The sequence below is a fragment of the Emydura macquarii genome, unplaced genomic scaffold (genome assembly GCF_026122565.2).
Source record: "Emydura macquarii macquarii isolate MOO-44397 ecotype Brisbane River unplaced genomic scaffold, CSIRO-AGI_Emac_v2 contig_1253, whole genome shotgun sequence".
NCBI lineage: Eukaryota > Metazoa > Chordata > Testudines > Chelidae > Emydura > Emydura macquarii.
Window position 1 is genome coordinate 87,670,095 of NW_027131390.1, and position 19,859 is coordinate 87,689,953.

At 39.8% G+C, this 19,859-nt stretch overlaps 1 protein-coding gene across 1 annotated transcript in view; it reads right to left on the minus strand.

Moving 5' to 3' along the window:
- The window catches only part of KIF5C (kinesin family member 5C), a 133,661-nt gene that overhangs the window by 10,665 nt on the left and 103,137 nt on the right, over positions 1 to 19,859 (minus strand). The window contains exons 17-25 of the mRNA XM_067549483.1: positions 18,252 to 18,369; positions 16,756 to 16,832; positions 15,242 to 15,351; positions 14,101 to 14,202; positions 12,604 to 12,664; positions 8,637 to 8,708; positions 6,329 to 6,433; positions 4,269 to 4,485; positions 3,141 to 3,253 (exon numbers count right to left, since the gene is read on the minus strand). Of these exons, the coding sequence (XP_067405584.1) occupies positions 3,144 to 3,253; positions 4,269 to 4,485; positions 6,329 to 6,433; positions 8,637 to 8,708; positions 12,604 to 12,664; positions 14,101 to 14,202; positions 15,242 to 15,351; positions 16,756 to 16,832; positions 18,252 to 18,369 (972 nt within the window). The 3' untranslated portion in view covers positions 3,141 to 3,143. The remainder of the gene's footprint in view (positions 1 to 3,140; positions 3,254 to 4,268; positions 4,486 to 6,328; positions 6,434 to 8,636; positions 8,709 to 12,603; positions 12,665 to 14,100; positions 14,203 to 15,241; positions 15,352 to 16,755; positions 16,833 to 18,251; positions 18,370 to 19,859) is intronic.

Below are 19,859 nucleotides of genomic sequence, written 5' to 3' on the forward strand. Positions count from 1 at the left end.
GCAGCAAGCAGTGGGGCTGGGTGGGGCCTGGAGCGGAATAGGGATGGAGTGTGGGCAGGGCCTTAGGCAGAAGAGGCAAGACACGGAGATAGCCTCTCCCACTACCCATGGCCCAGGCCCTTTTAAATCGCCAGGCCCCTGGACAATTGCCCCTTTTGCCCTCTGCTGTCCCGGGACAGGCCTGTGTGTCAGCGTTTCCAAAATGAAAAATGTTTGGAATCTCTGGTTTGCAGGAAATTTCAAGTTTCAGCCAGCTTTAGTTCCAAGGTCTGTTCATACAGGGTGTTCAGCAACAGTGGGCTGCTGGAACATGGAAGCAGTGAACAGGGTATCTCTGAGAAGATGACAGGTTCTGCACTTTTGTTTGTTTGAGGGCTTCCTGCACCTGCTTTGTACCAGATGTGATTTTGTCATTTATTATTGTACTTTTGTGTAAATGATTTCCTAAAGGCACACCCAGTATATGCTGATAGAGGTTTTTTTCCCCAGTATAGTTCTTGTTGTAAAACTTCTTACATGCCTCTTATTGTATACTTTCCCCTTTGTACTTATGTGTAGATGACAATACAATAAAGCAAAGAATTTTAGGTTATGTTGCTGGCAAGACCAAAAAGCAAACCTCAATTAAGAATGAGCTAATACATGAAAAACCCCAGCAAAGGCTTGCCCAATTCATCTACAGCAAAATACATGCTGCCTGTAGCCACAGGGCTCAAGGAAAACACAAGCAGCAAAAACAACTCACACAGGATATTAAATAGACTGAATGTGATGCGACAGATGGTTTGCATGCATGTATGACAGGAAACATTCTCCACAAAAACCACACTGTGTCTAAGAATGCCTACTGCCTAAAGGAAACAGCAAACTTTCCAAAAAGAAACAAGAGAAGAGTCACAAAGTGGCAGAATAAGAGCTGTTCTCAACAGAGGAAGAAGTCATAATCACTGGAAAGAACGTAACCATCCCCCAGCCCCTTTTGCAGTAGATAGGCACCTGGCTGGAGTCCAAGTCATTTTAGTTAGCGTGATGGAACAGCACAGCTAAGTAAAGCTACTAACTAGCAGAATTAGAATTTTTAAAATAGCAAAGAAATGAAGCACTTTTAGGAGATAGTGAGTTACAAAGTAAATAATACTCTAGAGGGAATATGTTGCTGATCCTATCAGTAGAAGCCCCTTTGCTTATTTGAAGTCCTTGTGATTAGTTTCAACAGTTAGCTAATCGTTTTTCAATTGAAACTGTCAGGAAAGTATAGAAAAATATAAAAAAAGCCAACAATATGTTTAGAGATCATCATCAACATCAGCATGGAGTTAACAATGTGAAGTCAGCACACTGTTCCCGTGGCAATCCTGGTCACATTTACTACAGTTTAAAGATGATGACTCTGCTGAGAAAGGGAGATAATTAGATGGCTAGGCATTTCCAACCTTTATAGGAAACAAATTTGTGAAGCATTCACACACACACATGCACACAGAAGAGCTGGGGGAGCGGGCAGGGGTTCTAACCAACCATATTTCCTCCCTACATGAGGAATTCCTTTAAAAAACTTTTTCAGGAACATCACACTGGCTCCACCTGGTGCACAAATACAGAAGAACATTGATGGTTCTAATTGCTTGACAAATATTTTTAACTAATTTATATTCTAGGTGCTAACAAAAACAATAAAGAATGTATGAAGTCTACAAACTATAACTGAGTTGGCATATTTAGACAATCTAAATATGCAAAGACTAATTCCTAGATCGGGAAAAGCCACATGAACATATCAAAGTTGTACACGGAGATAAATGATTAGGAAAAGCATAGACAACAAAGAAGAGCGGGAACATTTAAAGCCATCAAATTGATTTCCCATTTACTACAGCATGGAGACCTATCGATTAGCCAGATTTTAATCCATTTGACATGTGCCATGTCGATTTTGTATTGTTCTAATTTCTTAATGAAAATATTTTGTATGTGTTACAAATAAATCTGTATATAGATAAATAGTGATACCAACACACACACACACACAAATGAGAAGGGAACACATCGGTGAAAATCACATGAAAGATGCTCTCATTCTGCAGATAGTGTATTAAAACTGCAGTGATGCTTAATGTTGTGTAATTGCCTCTATTGTATATCCTGTATGTTGTTTGTATTATATGATCCTACAGAAAACCAATCTTCCTGAAAGCCAGCTTTGCTATTCATGTCTTTGTTTAGAGTATAGTAAAATCTTCATCACCACTTAAAGTCATAACATATGAACTGGAGCTGATCGGAACTTAATACCTAAGTTTTGTAAACATTTTTTCATCAGAACATGCCAATTCATGAAAACACATTTTTCACAGGAAAGAGTCAGCTTTGATGAAAATTTTTCAACATGAGAAGATTTGGAAAATTTTTTTGAAGTTATCACAATGTTTCATTTTGACATTTTCAAAACGAAAATTATGGATTTCTGGTTCAAAACAACTTTTTATTTAGAAATTTATGCTAATTATAGTAACAAATAAAAATGGTCAAACTTCATATTTTGAATGGCGTCTAATAGACATTCTCACCACCCAATTATCTAGAGTCACTGCACAGCCCGCTTCTGCGTGCGTGTCCACACAAAATGGTCGCTCTTAAACTTTTCAACCACATAACATTACCTCTGGATACACTGTCCTAAACATAGGGAATTCTGCAAACAATGAGGGCACATTATGTTATCCAAGGCAAAAAAATGGAAATTAGTTCTGTTTACATTAAAAATGTCCACAACAAGAAGGTTGTTTGAAGTGTTGTTTTAACTGTGTTGGTCCCAGAGAGACAAGGTGGGTGAGGTAATATTTTTATTGGTCCAAATTCTGTTGGTGAGAGACACAAGCTTTTAAGCTCCACAGAGCTCTTCTTCAGGTCTGGGCATAATGAGAAAGGACAGAATCTAAACCAGCAATTTGCAAAGTGTTTTTCCTGGTAGTGCATTCCTTCCCACTACAATGATTATTAATGTTCTTCATGACTAAACCACCAGAAAAACACACTCCTGACAAAAGCCCCCACAGGTTTTATAATAAAAAAAATGGGATGTAGAGAGTGAATGATTGTTGAACAGCAACAGATTTAAAAGTCATCTTGAACTCACTTACTGTTTATTTCATGTTCTGGTAGTAGCTAGAGTTTGACATTCCTCCTCCTCCTCGGATGGCATGAACAGCTGTTGGAGAAGATGCTGGGTAATGGCCGGGGCGAATAGGCTTGGCTGTAGTGAGAAAATCAAAACAACAGAATTTAGCACTCATAGCAGCACTTGCACATCACTTTCTGCTCTACCACAGCATTGCACTGTTCTAAAAGTAACTTTTCTAGGTATTTCCTGATACCTATATTAATCTGGGCCAATTATGGCTGTGGGGAAAGTGACAACTTCCCTCACCCTGCCCACGGATACATGCTCCAAAGATGATCACTCGCACCTGTTTTCTGCCTGCAACCATCCCTCTATACAACCACCTCAGACATTCTGCTTCTGGAAAAAGGAGGGATTCTCAGTGCAGTTGAGTGGGGAAGATTGTACATGGTGACCATTGGTTGGGTTGGCCAGCCACGTACTTGCATATGCCCACTTTACTCCCACTACTACACTCCTGGAGGAGATGAGAAGCTGTCTGAGGACTTTCTGGAGGAGGCAGAATGAAAGCCTTTAAGTATGTGTGCTCCCTGCTGCCCCTTCATGGTGTGAGTATGCAAGTTTCACCTTTCACTGGCATTGCTGTACCACAACATTTTAAAAGAGTTTCACAATGAATTCCACTTTAAACACTACATGGCTGTGTGCGCAGTCTATCCAGTGTCCTTGTAGCACCAGGCACCCCCAAGCTTCACAGCAATTTTGTTACATTTTAAAATAAAGTGTATACAGAAGTGAGGGTATGAGAAAGAGGATAGAAGAGGGAGGAAGAGCAACAAAGGGGATGGGATAGAAGAGAAGTGTAAACTTAGAGAGTCAATCCAACTTAAGAAAGGTCATTAGAAGTACACAAGACACATTAAGCAATTTAACTCAGTAAACAAATATATGAGGAGATTTATCTTTCAGATGGGGTATGTTCTATAAAAGTGAGGTCTCTGAAGTGTCCTTCCTGTAAGGAAAGATTGGTGAAACACAGCTGGGGAAATCAATAGTGAGCCCTGGATGCCTTCTGCTATCACGGCACTTTAAAAATGTACACAATCTTTGTGAGCGACCCAATAGCCTGTTTGCTTCACATCCTTACCAATCTGAGCAGAGTGTGCTCTTCTTGCCATGTTCTTGGCTCTGACAGCCTCTTTAATGCGATCTACCTCCTGCTGATAGCGTTTGCGGTCTCGCATGGCATTCTCCTTGGCTTCCTTCAGTGCACTCTCCAGGGTCTTAACTCTCTCTGCTGTAGCTCGAAGTCGTTTTTCCAGTTTAGGAAGTTCACAACGAAGATCTGCATTATCACGTACCAACTGTGGTAGGAATAAGAAGAAATGGTATTACCCACTTCACAAAGCCATGTGGTCTAGTGGATAAGCCATTATTTTTGTGCAGGGATAGAAGATTTCACTGTTATCCTTATAGAAATGTACTAGGGATTAAACAAATAGGGTTCTGTAAAATCCATTCTAAAGTCCACAGGGAAAAGGAGGCTTTTTTCAACTATAACAATTTAGGACCTGGTATTCCTTTGTTCTTCCACTGAAAACCATGAAAGTTTTGTATGCAGTGTTGTAGTAGCCATGTTAGTCCCAAGATATTAGAGAGATGAGGTGTGTGAGGTAATTTCTTCTATTGGACCAACTTCTGTTGGTGAGAGAAACAAGCTTTCGAGCTACACAGAGCTGTTCAAAGAGAAGTCCAATAATGAAAGTTTTGGGCATACAAGGAAAGCAGAAGTCAAACCCCTTCATTTCAGTGACAGCTGTATTTAATTTGTACACCTGTGACTGTCTTTAGGGAATAAACCTGTCTAAACTTAATTTCAAAAATAACAAATTCCATAGCTTGTTGCCAGATTCGTACAAGATCAAATTGGGGATATTCTTTGTGTTCCATATGCTTAAACTTCATGCTATTAACAAGACTATTTCATGTATTAGCTTGCCTTCAGCACTGCCCTCTTGAACTGTACCACGAGTGGCTAAATGCATGTGAAATAGCCTAATCTCTAATTTCCTGTCAGCTCTCTCTTTCCTACCTCAGTAACGATTTATAGCTTGTTGAATCAGTCTGCTGCTGCTGAAACCTCACAAAGGGAAAAAAAATTAAATGATCAAGCAATAATGAATTCATTAATCCTCAGAACACAGACTACATGCAGATATTTAACATATTGGGGGAACAGCTAGTTTTCTATGGTTTCAGATGAACTGCTGGAAGTGAGTGGGCATTCTATGACAGAGTGAGGGTGGGTTTCTGGCTGCCAGCAGCTGGGTCAGCATCAGGACTCTTGGGAGGAACCAGTCATTAACCTGCATGGAGAACCCTACATCAACTTTTCCATACTGCACTCCCACTTCCCCCTGCTGTCAATTCCTGGCTTCTCCCTCAAGCCAGGAACCAGTGTTGACAAGATAGATATCATACATACAAACCAGTCTAGAGACAGGAAAGAACAGTCACAGAGCCAGCAAGAGTAGAGCAGGGTAGAAATCAAAGGTCAGGCCAAATGAGGGATGTGTGTGTGCACAAAAAGGGGCTTTATTCATCTCCAGTCCCTATGTAAGAGGGCACTAAAGATAACTCAGATAAAGAGAATTCAGTTCACATCACTGAATCTAGAGAAAAGTTTGGGTTTTTTTTTTTGTTTGTTTAACACGTCTACAGACAGACAAAGTCTTGCCCAAACAATTACCAAAGCACATTTGACTGGAATAAATATACATTTTGTCTAGCATCACATATTCATGACAGATGCATTCGTTACAAACATTGGAAGTATGGGTGACCAACTCAGACACTGATTTACTTCTGATGCAATGAATTTTAACTGAATACCATAGGTATTTTGGCAAATTAAATGTTATTTAAATCAACCCGACAATACATAGGGCAATTTACCTTCAAAAACACTATCCTGCAGGTAATTATATAGATAATTATTCTCAATTAATTATGAAATCATCCATCAAAAACAGGTCAATTAAAATTTTGATTTGCAATAGTATAAAATAGTAACAAGTGAACAGGATTCCTCTATGACTAGAATTTCAGAGGCAGCAATGGTTAAAAACTAACTGAAGAAAAATAACTAGACTTCCCCACTTTCTAAAGAGAGACTGGTAAAAGAGAAGCTGAAGGTATTAGTCCCACCTGTTTGTGAACCTTTGTAAGCTGCTCCAGGTTGTTCTCAAGAAAGGAAATTTTCTGCTTCTGAGCAGCACTTCCTCCTCCATCGTCGCTGTCCAGTTCAACACTCTGCACAGAGAGCAAATTATAGAATTAGAGCCAAGCATCTGAACCCAGGGAGGGAGGAAAGCTAGGGTTTTGTTAGTGTCTTTTAAGCTCCCCAAAGGGAGAACATTTCTCAACAAACGCAGGTCAAAGAGATTGCTTTTCTGGTTCATATTGTGTTCTCAACAACCACATTCCACCCATATGGAAATTAAACAAATAAAAACCTTCACAAAAAAAACCTTTGACTAGCTTTCATGTAAATAAAAATGTCAGTTTGTCAGTGGTAAAAATACCTGAAGTTCTGTTAAAAATCATACCTCAGAGGCTTTTCAAATTTATTTTGCCTGGGGAAACGATGAGGAGTTTTGAACCATAAAAAAGAACCACAACACACATTATGGTTCAGGTCAGCACAAATTTTAGGTGTGGGTGTGACACTGTGTCTGAAAGCAAAACCCCCCTATTCACCAGTCATATAATGAGGATACGTTCTCTGCAAAATATGCCTTGTGAGGTATCACTTTAAACATCTTGTTCTGTTAAACATTAATATCCTGGCGGATTGTATGCAAAGTTAGGAACTATTGTTGTATATGCTACTAGAACATGATGTGAGGTGGGAAACACCCACAAACCAGCTTTTCAGGTAGAACAATGGAGTGGCCAGACAGCGTTAACGGCTCTCCATCACCATTTGAGGAAAGAATCCACTACCAGGGATTGTTTACAGTGAAGGCTTCACTGAGGAAGCACCTAGGCAATGGACCCTGATTGACCACTGAGGGTGACGCACCAGGTCAAAAGCATTGATTGTTCCAGCAAAATGGAAGAAGCTATAAAATGGGGGAAGTGACACCATCACTGGGCTTCTCTCCCCCACAACGGAACACCTGAAGGAACGTCTGGCAGACAAATGGACTTTAAAGAGGAAAAGGGTATTCCCAGGCAGGGAAGACAGTCCTGCATTTAAGGAACTGCTTGTACCAGCTAACAAGAATAAACATCGCTAATTCCAATGCTGTTCAGTAATATAGAATTTAGACTGCGAACTTATTTTTATTTCTTCAGTAACTATCTCTGGTCTCTTTATGCTTACCACTTAAAATCTATACTTCTGTGGTTAATAAATTTGTTTTATAATTTTATATAAAACAGCGTGTCTTGAATTGAAATGTTTAGACCAGCGATTCTCAACCTTTTTTTCCCCGAGTACCACTCGGGGGAAAAAAAGGGGGGACTTTCGGTGGCGGCGGGCCGGGGCTTGCGGCAGGGTTTGGCGGAGGCGGGGTTTCGCGGCGGCGGCAGACCAGGGCTTGCGGCGGGGTTTCGCAGCAGGCTCCATGGCGGGAACAATGCCCTCTGCCGAAACCCTTCCGCCGCTTCCACTTTTCGACAGCAGATTTTCACGAGGGTGGGTGGGAGGGCCCTTCAGGCGGCGGCACGGTACGGCTCGCGTACCACCCAGCCTTCTTCGGCATACCACCGGTTGAGAACCGCTGGTTTAGACTATCCAGCTTAGTTACAAAGACTGGTGTATTTCCTCTTCACATTGAGGGGAGCTGATTGATTAATGAGCTTGCACTGTACAGACCTCTGTTCAGTGCAAGACGGTATACTCCTGTAGGGTAAGGCTTGGAAAGCTGGGGGGGAATTGGCTGGTGCCTGTATCTATGGTTGGTTCGAGATTGGCTCAGGGAGAGCATTCCTGGTAACTCTGGTCCAGAGGGGCTGGCTATATGTCACCGGCAAGACAGTGAGAGCCAACTCCAACTCAATAGTTAAGGGGACACAGCAATTCCACAGCTTCCAGGCTGCATTCGGGGGTTGCACGGTGACAGTACATTTAGGTCAGTTCTGGTTCACCAAACTCTGAGTCAGTAACTGAACTGAAAAGTGAGATCAGATCATTTCACTGAATAACTAGTTAGAAAAAAAAGCCTCAAAACAGGAACTGAAGCAGAATTCAGATAGAGCTGACAGCACTCCAGATCTCACTACTCCCACCCAGAAGGAAAGGTATACAACACCCATGGGAACAGCAAGCTCTCCAGCTCCCAGAAACTAAGGTAAATGGGCATGATATAAGAATATTGATAAATAAATGACAAGTGTGCTGGGTTTACTTCAGGAATTATATACACTAAGCAATATAATAGCCTGGCAAGGATTTTACTGGGTGGAGGGGGCAAATTGTGATAAAAATCCAAGTAAGATTTGAGCTTACTTTTTTGACTCGAGTGGTGAGGTCCTGAACAAAGAGTTTTCGTAGGTTGTGGAGAGTCTGAAGTTCTCTTGCCTGGAAATAGAATTTAAAAACCAACAACAAAAAAGTCAGTAAAATTTAGCAGACACTGTTGCAAAATTTCTCCTCACATAAGAGCATGTAAGGTACATTATAACCTAAGATTATATATACAGGTAAGCTTGAACACATACATATATTGTTACTGCTTAAGTAACTTTAAAGTAATGAATTGCATCAGTTGACAGTTGGATTAGATGACTCTTGAGGTCCCTTCCAACCCTAATCTTCTATGATTCTATGACAGAAGGGATGTGAATTTGGCACATAATTGGTGTGTGGGAATCTTGTGGGTATCGCAAATGTGATTATCTAGTGTGAAATAGTATCCCTACCACACCTCACTTTACTGTCCATAATCATTTCACACCAACTGAAATTGAACTGATTATAAAAGGAGCAAAAACCCTGCACAATGTGTTAAGGCTTAGTTCATGTGACTAAAAGAAAGCAATTGTAAGCTAGCAAAAAGTCAAATCCTGTTTGTGCACGCTCTGTCTCACTCAGTCTCACCCCCACAGATCATTGTTTTGGGCTACGTTTCTGTAGCCAAGTTCTCTCTGAAAACATATCTAACACAATGAAGAAAAAAACAAATCAATCAGAAAGACAGTCTCAAAAGATGACCATAGTAACATGTCCCCAGTTATTAAACGACACTGAAATCATTGAGGCTTGGATTCATTCTATGACAATTTTGCTGACCAAACCTATGCACTGAAAGATGGTGACACTATACAGGTACTTAGACACCAAGTGATAGGTGCCTTATAAATACCACGGGTTCATTTCCCAGGTTTCAACACTGTTTTATTTTGCTAAATTTCAGCATAATAGCCACCTTATCCCAAGACAAATGAGAGAGGTATGGTACAAAAAGTCTTAATCCTTTGCCCATTCTGTGAAGGGCAGAGAAATCCTGAACCAGTTACAGGAAGGAAATGTGCATAACCATTTGGCTAAACAATGAATTCCAACCCATTCTTTACTTTTTATATGTGGAACTAGTTTGAAGGATATGCCCCACATTGATAAGCACAACCTTTGCTTTTCTATCTTATTTTCTCACACACTGGAATTTAAACTGGCCACTCAGGAAGTCAGGAGTGATAAGACTATAAGCTTTTGGACAGTCGTTTCTTATCTTTCTCACTTACTGGGAAAAGGTAAAAAGTGATTCTGAACCCAAAAAGGAGACGCTACTGCAACAGGATGGATAGAAGTGCTTACTTTCAATTATCCATAGACATACACACACGCGCGCGCACAAAAAAACCCCCCAAAAAGTCAGTAGAAAATGTTATTTGCATTTATCCACAGTGTTATATTCACAACACATACCTTACACTGTTCTAATACAAACACAGAAATACCCATTACTATTCTCAGAAGGAGAAATGTAATTTAAAGCTAGACAGTTTATTTTTACCCCACAGCTCTTACTCAAAGCAAGGAGCAGCCTATAGATCTACTGCCCCACAGGGGGACTCAGTCACAATTCCCTCCCTGCTTCCATTCTGAAACCAAGCAATCTGCTACTGATTATTTCCCTCACCACACTGGCTCAGCTGTGTTGGCTGACACTGGGGGGCCAAGTCAAGGCTATGCCCATTCCCCAGCCCATATCACCTACCTGTACAGGATAGGGAAAGAGCAACCCCAAGGAGACTACTCTCCCCCCGCATGGTGACCCAGGAGGCACACAATATTGCAGGGGTTTACACTCCCTTACTACTTTGTGCACATGGGAGAGCCATGATCTTGGCCTAAAACAGCATGTGTAGCATGTAATTTGTTTTATTTGAGTTTTCTTCCTGCTTCAGTAATTAATTATTGATTGGAATTTTTGATCATTGCGAATATTTTAAAATAAAATAAAATAGCTGCTGCAACACCCTCTGAGGTGTCAAGGGAATGAAGAAAAGTGTGTAAAAGTGTACAACAGTGTAAGTAGTTCCTGAAATTTAAACAAACACCATCTGATATATCAGTGCATAATGTCCATGTTCTTCTGCTTAAACCTGAGTTCCAGCTGTATTCGCTTACTCAATGAACAGGACAATATTGTCACAGGTCACTATTACAATTCATAAGCAGTATAAGCTGCAAAAGAACTCATCTGAAATCAGGAGGGTAGTTTCTAAAACAGGAAATATTTTTTATCAAATATATATTTTATATATAAAAATCATGAAATCTGAGTGCCTAAAGTTCAACTCCAAAATAAAAATAACCTGATTTTCAAGAGTGCTCCCAAGGTCAATACAGCCTGAATTTAAAATTATGTTCCATAGGAAGAAAAATAAATTAGCAAAATATGTAAGTAATTATGCTTCTTGAATTCAAAACATAATATTTTGTACAGAGTTAAGAACACAGCTTATACAACTATTGGGATAATAACTAAAAAGGAAGTGCTATAAAAATGTAAAAGTTCATGTTTGAATGTTTTTCTCAAGAAGGTAAAGAAAAAACAAAACTGATTAGAGCCAAATAAATTGTTGGCAAAGGCAGAACAAATTCCACCATTCATCTCTGAATATACACATCTTTCCTGAACTACCTCTAATATTCCAATCTTGAGCAGAAAAAACTGCCTATTACATGGTAGTTTTGTGGCACGCACAGATGTCCGCCTGCAATTAGGAAAATAAACAACAAATTTATTTCCCCTTCAGATTCAGTTTTAAGAAGTAAAAAGCTAGCACATTATCCTACCCTACAGTCTACTCCTTCTTCATAGTATGATAGAAATGTAGGGCAGGAAGGCACCTCAGGAACCCCCTGTCCTGAGGCATGACCAAATATATCTAGGCCATCCCTGAGAGGTGTTTGTCCTACTGGTTCTCAAAAACCTCCAGTGACAGGGATTCCACAACCTCCCTTGGAAGCCTACTCTAGAGCTTAACTGAACGTATAGTTAGAAAGCTTTCCTAATATAAAACCTAGGTTTTCCTTGCTGCAGATTAAGCCCCATTACTTCTTGTCCTACCTCCAGAGGACATGGAGCACAATTGATCACTTTCTTTTTTATCACAGCCCTTAACATATTTGAAGAATTATCAGATCACCCATTAGTTTTCTGTTCTCAAGACTAAAGATACCCAGATTATTTATTTATTTTAACATTTCCTCATACATCTGTTTTTCTAAACCTTTTATCATTTTTGCTGCTCTCCTCTGGACTCTCTGCAATTTGTCCATATCTTCTTAAAGTGCAACACCCAGAACTCAACACAGTACTCTATATGAGGCCTCACCAGTGTCAAGTAGAGTGGAACAATTAATTCGCTTGTATTGTAATCAAGAAGAAAACCACTACTGTCTTAGCCAGCTGTTTAACTCTTCCAGAAGTCTTGTATATTGCACAAAGTAAAAGTTTCACAAGAAGATTTCATAGCACTGATCTCAAGACAGAACTAGTTCTTCAAAAGTGCCCTTCCAGTACTGTGTGCAGAGCATGATGCATTTTATCTACAATTATACTGATTGCATAGAGACAACAAAGTACTAACATCTCAGAGAAATGCAATTTAAATGTATTAATTTAACACATTTGCTTATGACATAGTAAATAAAAAATACCAAGTATTGAAAGACTTGTAGAGTGAGCCATGAGATACGTGTATGTAGAATGGTAACCAAACAGATTAATAAAAAATAGCTTTAGGAAATTAGAAATAAGGTCTAACTTACAGATGGGGTGAAAGTGGGGAGGTTCAGATCCTAATTATATTCAAATCAAGTTCAAGATAAAGGACAGTTTGGAAATATAAGTTGGTCATTTTCTTGCAAAAGCATTGTAGGCAACAAGCACACACAAAAAGGCTGGCAACAAATCACTACTTAAAGCCTCAGCAAAAAAGCTGATGATTTAGTAATAACATACCACAGTTTCCTCCAGCCCTTTAAGATCTTCTCTTGCTTGTTCCCTTTTATCGTTAAGCAGGCTAAAAAGAAAGACCATTAGGTAAGCCAAACAACAAACTGAAATCATGAAATAAAAGAACATAAAACACAATAGCATCAGTCAAAGCTTTCAAATGTGGGTGGAACAAGTGTGCCCACATTTGCACATCTGAGTAAATTGCACATCTACCTTTTCCATGTGCAATTACTCAAACTGCACACACACATGCAGATTTTTTCAGAAGTATTGACTGGGCCACCATTTGGGGCCTCCATTTTGGCAGACATCTCTTGTACCTGAATTTGATCTTCTATGTTTTCAGGAAAGTCTGAGAAAAAGCCCAAATAAGCAAGTAGGTGGTTCTATTAGTGGTGGATTGTTTGTTTTTACAGTACAATAAGCAAATCTTGCAATAAGCAAGACATTTTCAGTTTATCTCCTGGCACAAGGTAACAAAACTGGAGCTCTGAAAAGCTTAATTTTGGCACATACTAAAACAATAAAAAACATGACAGCAAATATGGTGTGCCCCGTAATTTGTATGTTGGCCTGGTTATTGAGATGGTGTCATCTGTATGAATATGCTAGTGTAGGTGCTTCTCACCAGGAGACAATCTGGGACAGATGGTCAGCTTCCACCTAAGAGTCGTTAAGGGACACCACATAAATATTAGCTCTGATGACTTTGGCTTGGTCCTGGACAACCTACAGCACTGGTTTAACCAGGACAGTTCAAAGATGGCCAAGACTTGAAGTAGCCTCCTAAAGAACAAAGAATCCTTGTAGAATTTAAAAAGGACACTCTTGAGGATGTAAAGGGGGAACCAAACAGACACACCCAGGCTGTACAGGTGTTTGAAGAAGCTAGGCCTGCTATTACAGGATGGTAGTACTTAGGTAACATAGACATGTTTACAGGCTGTTTTAAAATCCACTTTTCTCTAATGCTTTGATCCAACTGTTAAATGAAAATGCTTTAAGAAGGCTATTGGTCACTATAACACATCCCTGAAGGGAGGAAAAAGGTGCCTGAAACCCAACTGGACCTGCCAAGTGATATTCCATCTTCTTAGGTATATATAGGGCCTACCCCATTCCCACTCTATCTGAGCACCTCACAGTCTTTAGTGTATTTATTCTCACAACACCCCTGTGAAGTAGGTAAATGCTATTATCCCCATTTTACAGATGGGCAAATGAGGCAAGACAGGAAGTCTGTTGGCAGAACAGGGAACTGAACCCAGGCTCCCCAAATCCTAGGCCAGTATCCTAAACACTGTACCATCCTTCTCCTCCAAGGTGCCAGCCTAAGAATGGAAAAATTGTGTCATTTCACCCTGAGACAGGTAAGGGCAAGAGCCCTATCACCAGAGCAGATGCACTCAGAAATCAGAAAGGGACCCGAGGTGCAGCTAAATGCGACAACATATAAGAGACAAAGCTTAAAGAGATCAGAGAAGGAGACTGCAAACTTACATGAGCTTTTCCAGTTTCATTTCTCTTTCCTGATCCTCTATTTTCAATTTATCATAATCGGAGCTCAATTTCTCTTGTTCCAATTGCAGCTTCTGATTCATGCTGAAATGAGAAGGGGAGAAACCCATCCAGATTGATATAGACGATGGTAGCCAAAACACTTAGAGAAACCTTCACAACTAGACCAGAGAGTTAGCCACAGAGAATGAACCTGCAATTCCACTGAGAGATTCTGGTATTTTTGCTAACTATGAAAGGTCCTTAACTGGAATAATAACCTTCATTTAAATATTTTGGGGAAACAGAACACATTCAAGCATCTCTGTTCTCTCCCCGCCCCCTCCCCCCCCCCCCCATTCCCTTTTTATACCTCCAGGGCACAACCTGTACTTCCAGTAACTCTTTTCTGTTTTCATGTTTCTCATTCTCCTGTTATCACCCCCATCCCCTTTATAAATGCAGTGGAAAATAAGAACAGTACATTGGGATGAGCCAGATTTAATGAACGATTTACAGAACCAAAGGTATAACAATAAGGAGCACAGTGTCCCACACTGTACTTTACACCATAATTCTATTGAGAGAATTTTAGTGCAGAATCATAAATTAGAAACATAGACTTGGCTTCACTACGTTTTCGGGGTACTTCATTAACGGATATTTATTGAAACGTGATGCCAAGAAAAAACACTGGAAGTGCTGGAACAGGAAGCAACTGGCGTTGACAGGCTAGTAGTTGCTTGAAGACCCAGAAAGGCTGTGACAGGACCAGTCACCACCATAAGTTCTCAAAGCCTTTATTTTTCAAATTTGTTCTCATCCACTATTTCTATTATCTATAAGCCTTTAGGCATAACATTATTCTGTCCTTCTTCCTCCCCGCTACAATTCTTTTTATTAAAGTAGATACAAGATAAAGAAAAGGACACACGTGATCCATAATATTTTATACTTTTCTGTCCTTTACCTTCAAGTCTGTACAGAATAGTTAGATAGGGTACACGCACAAGATGGTATCTAAGACCAACTAGGGCTAGAAGAACTCTGAGATACATAGGTACTGATGGAAGAACAACCTTACAACATTATTAGAACAGTATGGAAAAGGGGTAAATGACAAGGAAACAATGAGCAAGCATACTCTCTGATTTCATCAATGATTTTCTGCTTCTCTTCAATCTCATCTCGTAGCCTGGACAGCTGTTTCTGGTGGGCTTCTCTGTGACTCTCCATCTGCTGCTCCAGTGCTTTCTGCAGTTTAAAAAACAGAAACAGTGTATTTCAATAGTTTATCTGCTGTTGCTAACACCAAATTGTTCATTTTCTTTATATACAAGCTAAGTCAAACCTATAGTCTTAGATTTAAAAACCATATCACAGCAGAACTTTGCTCAATGCATTGATTTATATAGACCACAGCACCATCTATTGCACCTATTGCTTTATTCATGAATATACATCAGGCTTCTGTAGGGAAGCCCTGATTTCTCTTCCTATGGCTTTGCAAGGAACATGTATATGCAGATGTCAGGTGTGTATTAGTAAGCATACCCCAAGAATTACAGCTGCTCCTGCCACCTCCAATACCATTGTAACTATTTGTTTACCAGGAAAAACAAAAAACAAAAAAAACTTACTGCTTTATTTGTTCAGATGAAGAATACCCAAGGAAAAAAAGCAGCTATGACACTACTCCCAAACTCCTAGAGCTAGAGATATTTTAAGTACTTGGAAAAGCAGAATTTTTATTCTCTCTCTTTTTGGCTTGATATTACATAGGACATTTTTCCTCTCAACACACATGGAATACTTCTGCATGGCTATTTAATTTAATGGTTAATTTATGTTTTTGAATCAGAGATCAAATTCTGGAAGATCAGTCACTATTCCTGTTAAATACAGGATCTCCCCACCCTCTTTACACAAACTGTAATCCTCATAAAAAATATACCATTTCTCTACATTATTGCCTAATATCCTTCTTGCATTCTACTTGTAAACAGGAAGAATCAGTATCGGAAAATGTGTTTTCGCTTTGTATTTTATTAGGTCGTTTCTAGGAGGAGGTATTCAAAGTTCTTTCCAGATGACTGGGCAATTGTTAAATATGATCTGGCTTTCCTTATTAAATTCCAGTATAAAAATCACATTGACCCATGAAGCCTGATTCACCCCTTAACTAATTTACTTCAATAGACTTCTACTGGCATGAAACTGAGGTAATGTAGTGGTGAATCAGGCTCATTTTTCAATTACGAGTGCTATATTAGGCCTTGAATTTCTCTTCTGTGTTCAAAAGAAGAAGAGGATTTACTAAAACCTTTTTGATTTAATTTGTACAAAGCTTTCCACTGCATATTTTCACCTTTTGAAGTTAGCGCAACTTTCAAACCATCCACTTCCAAAGTTTTGATTAGATTTTACCTTCTTACCACAGCTTTGCTCACATGGCTTAACATTACCAAGCTCTTCTCTTTCAAATCAGGAAAGTCACTCCTACGTGGAACGTAGGTTTCCTAATGGAAGTTTATGGCTCTGATAAATTATAAAAGTTTATTAAAAAATTAATGGGCATCACATGTGCATCTGAAGGCCCTGTTAGTTTGACAAGTGTTCTTGGTAAGAAACAATTATAATTGTGGCATGCAATACTACCTTCATTTCCTCTGCATCCTGAAGCAGGGTCAGATGCTCCTTCTCTTTATCCTTGAAACTGACTTCATGCATTTTTTCTATTTATGGTTAAAAAAAAAGTTAAGAATTAACCAGAGACTTACTCAACACTGAATCTGAGACCATTAAAAAAAAAAAGAATCATAACAACTTTTTTTTTCTTTCTAGAAGCAGACAGAGAACTTCAGAGCTCACTTCAGGAATATCACATATTACCCATCTCAGATATGTTTTAGCGGTAACAAAAATGAAAGGGAATCCATTCTACACACTAACAGTCATTTGTTGAAAAAGACTCAGATATGCAGGGCTCTATGGGAAGTGACATGCAGATAACCCTTCCATCGCCTTCTCCACTTATTACCAAATCATACCCCCACACGACCCCCATGTGCCTACAACTCCTCCCTATTCCCAGCCTCCTCATGTCTACTTGTGATCTTATCCACTCTCCTTAGGCCATGGTGACTCCCATTCTCTTCTTCCACCTTTCCAGGGGATCCAAAGCATCTGATGCCATACCCATCCCTAGGGAATAGACGGGGAAGCCAGAAGGTGGGAGCCAAAACACAACTTGCCAGAATGTTAAAGAATGATTTCTCCAACAAACCTGTTTTTCCTGGAGTCTGAGAGGACCTCCGACAAGTGATCTGGGGCAATGTTCTGGCTGGCAGGTGTATGGTGGATATCAGGGCCCACTGTGACAGTGTGTGCTTAAGGACACCAGAGAAAACTGCTCTTTTAATATATTTTCCATTGGTTGTCACTAAAACCTAATTTGCAATCCATAAAACGAAGCCTATGTATTTGCTCTAATTTGGATGTTATATAGCAGCTAGGAGAGGATCAAATAGGGAGCAGTCCCCTCACTTGTAGTGCTTCTACTGCAATCATTCGGTATTTCCACTTGCACTTCAGCATTAGGAAGATTGGCCCATTCTTTTGAAAAATCAAGAACCACAGACCCATAAATCCAGAGCATGAACTAGGCTGCTGTGGCTTAACTCCGAGTTTCATAACAAGCCTGGTGTGTACTGCAAATCACTGAAATGTGTTGATATTTATTCAATTGTACTGTTCTACTACTGAATACTGAACATGCAGGACAATTTTATAGGAGGATAGGGGAAATCATTAGTTGTCAAGTTTGCAAATTCAGGTTTCCCATTAGCTACATCCATGCAGCCTCTTCAGATTTTGATTTTGCTTGAAAAAGACCCTGAGCAATGCCTATGACTAAAACAAGTGAATTAAAATCCCAACCATCCAGTCTGGTTCAGACTTTCTGGTAATGGAAGGAATGAATGGCGGGTGGGCAAGGGCAACCATTATTTGGAAGGAAAGCCACAAGAAAATGCAGGATCCTCTGAAGAACTGTCCATGGGCCAGTTAGATAAAACTCAATTTTTTATCCTGCAGTGGCAAAAAGCCTATGACTACAGGCCCACCAAAACAAACGACTGTGTTAAATACAGTACCTTGAGCACGCAACTTGGCCAGCTCTTCATTAAGCGAATCTTGTGACTCTTCCAGATGCCTTCTCTTCTGTTCCATATTTTGCATGTAGTCTGTAAGCGACTTAATCTTTGCTTCATGCTTTAAAAAAGTGAACAATAAGCAGATATAACTGGTAAAGCTTGTTATTTAGAAATTCAGGTGCTCTCTTCCTATAAGGGTTAGGGACCTGGGAAAGCCCTCTGCATCTAGAGCTTCCTATTAGGAAGAAATGCTGTACAGGATTTAAGACAGATGTAAGACCAACACAATCTTAATTCTTTGTGGCCTGTGGTTCATACTATACAGCCTGATAGATATTTCCACAATACCATACAGAATGAAGGACCGGCTTGTAATCAAATAACAGCAACATTTGAAAGTCAAATTCACTTAATACTAGGCTGGAATACATAATTCAGTAGCTTTCAGGGCATCCTAAGAAGCCAGATGTATTAGTCAACAGCAACACTGATCATTTGCTGCTACCTTTGTTAGCGTATCTTTCAACAAGAAATGTCATTTTAAATTAATAAAAATAGCGGCTGACAAATTTAAATGTAAAAAGAACAAAATATATTTTATGTGTAAACATAAATTATATTCCTCATTTCTAAGTTAAGAGGGGCCTGTGTGGGAGCTATTACATTTCTACTGATGAGATCATTTAAGTTTTAAGGAGACCTGCCTCAACATGGAGAAGAGTGCCAAGTAGCTCCTAACCTTAATGGGAGTTGCAAGAGTTCAGTACCTCTGAGGACTGAATTCTCAATGAAAAATAGGTGTCTAAATTCCACATCTATCACAGTGACAGTCTACTAGATTTCTAAATTTGACAAGAAATGTTTGGGATGCTCAGTCCCTAAAGTGGGGAACTAGAGCAGCACATGGCAGAGATTCTCAACTTTAAGTTTAACTTAACAGTACAAACCTCTGTTAACTCAGTTATTAAGCTTCCTTCTAGACTTAAATACAGACCGCCTTAACATGGTCTTATTCACAGCGCTCCCAGAATGACAAGAAAAAAAAGATCACATGTATGAAAGAATTAATCTGCTTGGTTTCCACACAGCACTAAAAGCAAGCAAATGGCCAAACAAATAGAGATGTGGACTACTGGTCTCAGCACAGTACTGAGTTCCATTCTCACTTCGGATCCTGCCTCATTCTATGCCCTTGGGCAAGTCACTTAACCTTTTTGCCTCAGATTCCCTATCTCTACAGGGGTGTTTAGGGGAAGAGAAGGTTACTCACCTTGTGCTGTAACTGAGGTTCTTCGAGATTGCTGTCCCTGTGGGTGCTCCACTTTAGGTGTCTGAGCATCCTACGTGTGAGATCGGAGATATACAGTAGCAGTGCCCCGCTGGGTTGCATATGCGCTGTTGTTATCACGCGCTGTTTTCAGTGGTTACATAGCGCTGTGCGACCAACTGTCCCTCCATTCCTTCTCTACCGTGGAGCACATTTTATATTTACATACTTTGAAGTAGAGGAAGGAGGGTAGTAGAGTACCCACAAGGACAACCATCTCGAAGAACCTCAGTTATTTCACAAGGTGAGTAACCTTCTCTTCTTCTTTGAGGAATGTCCCC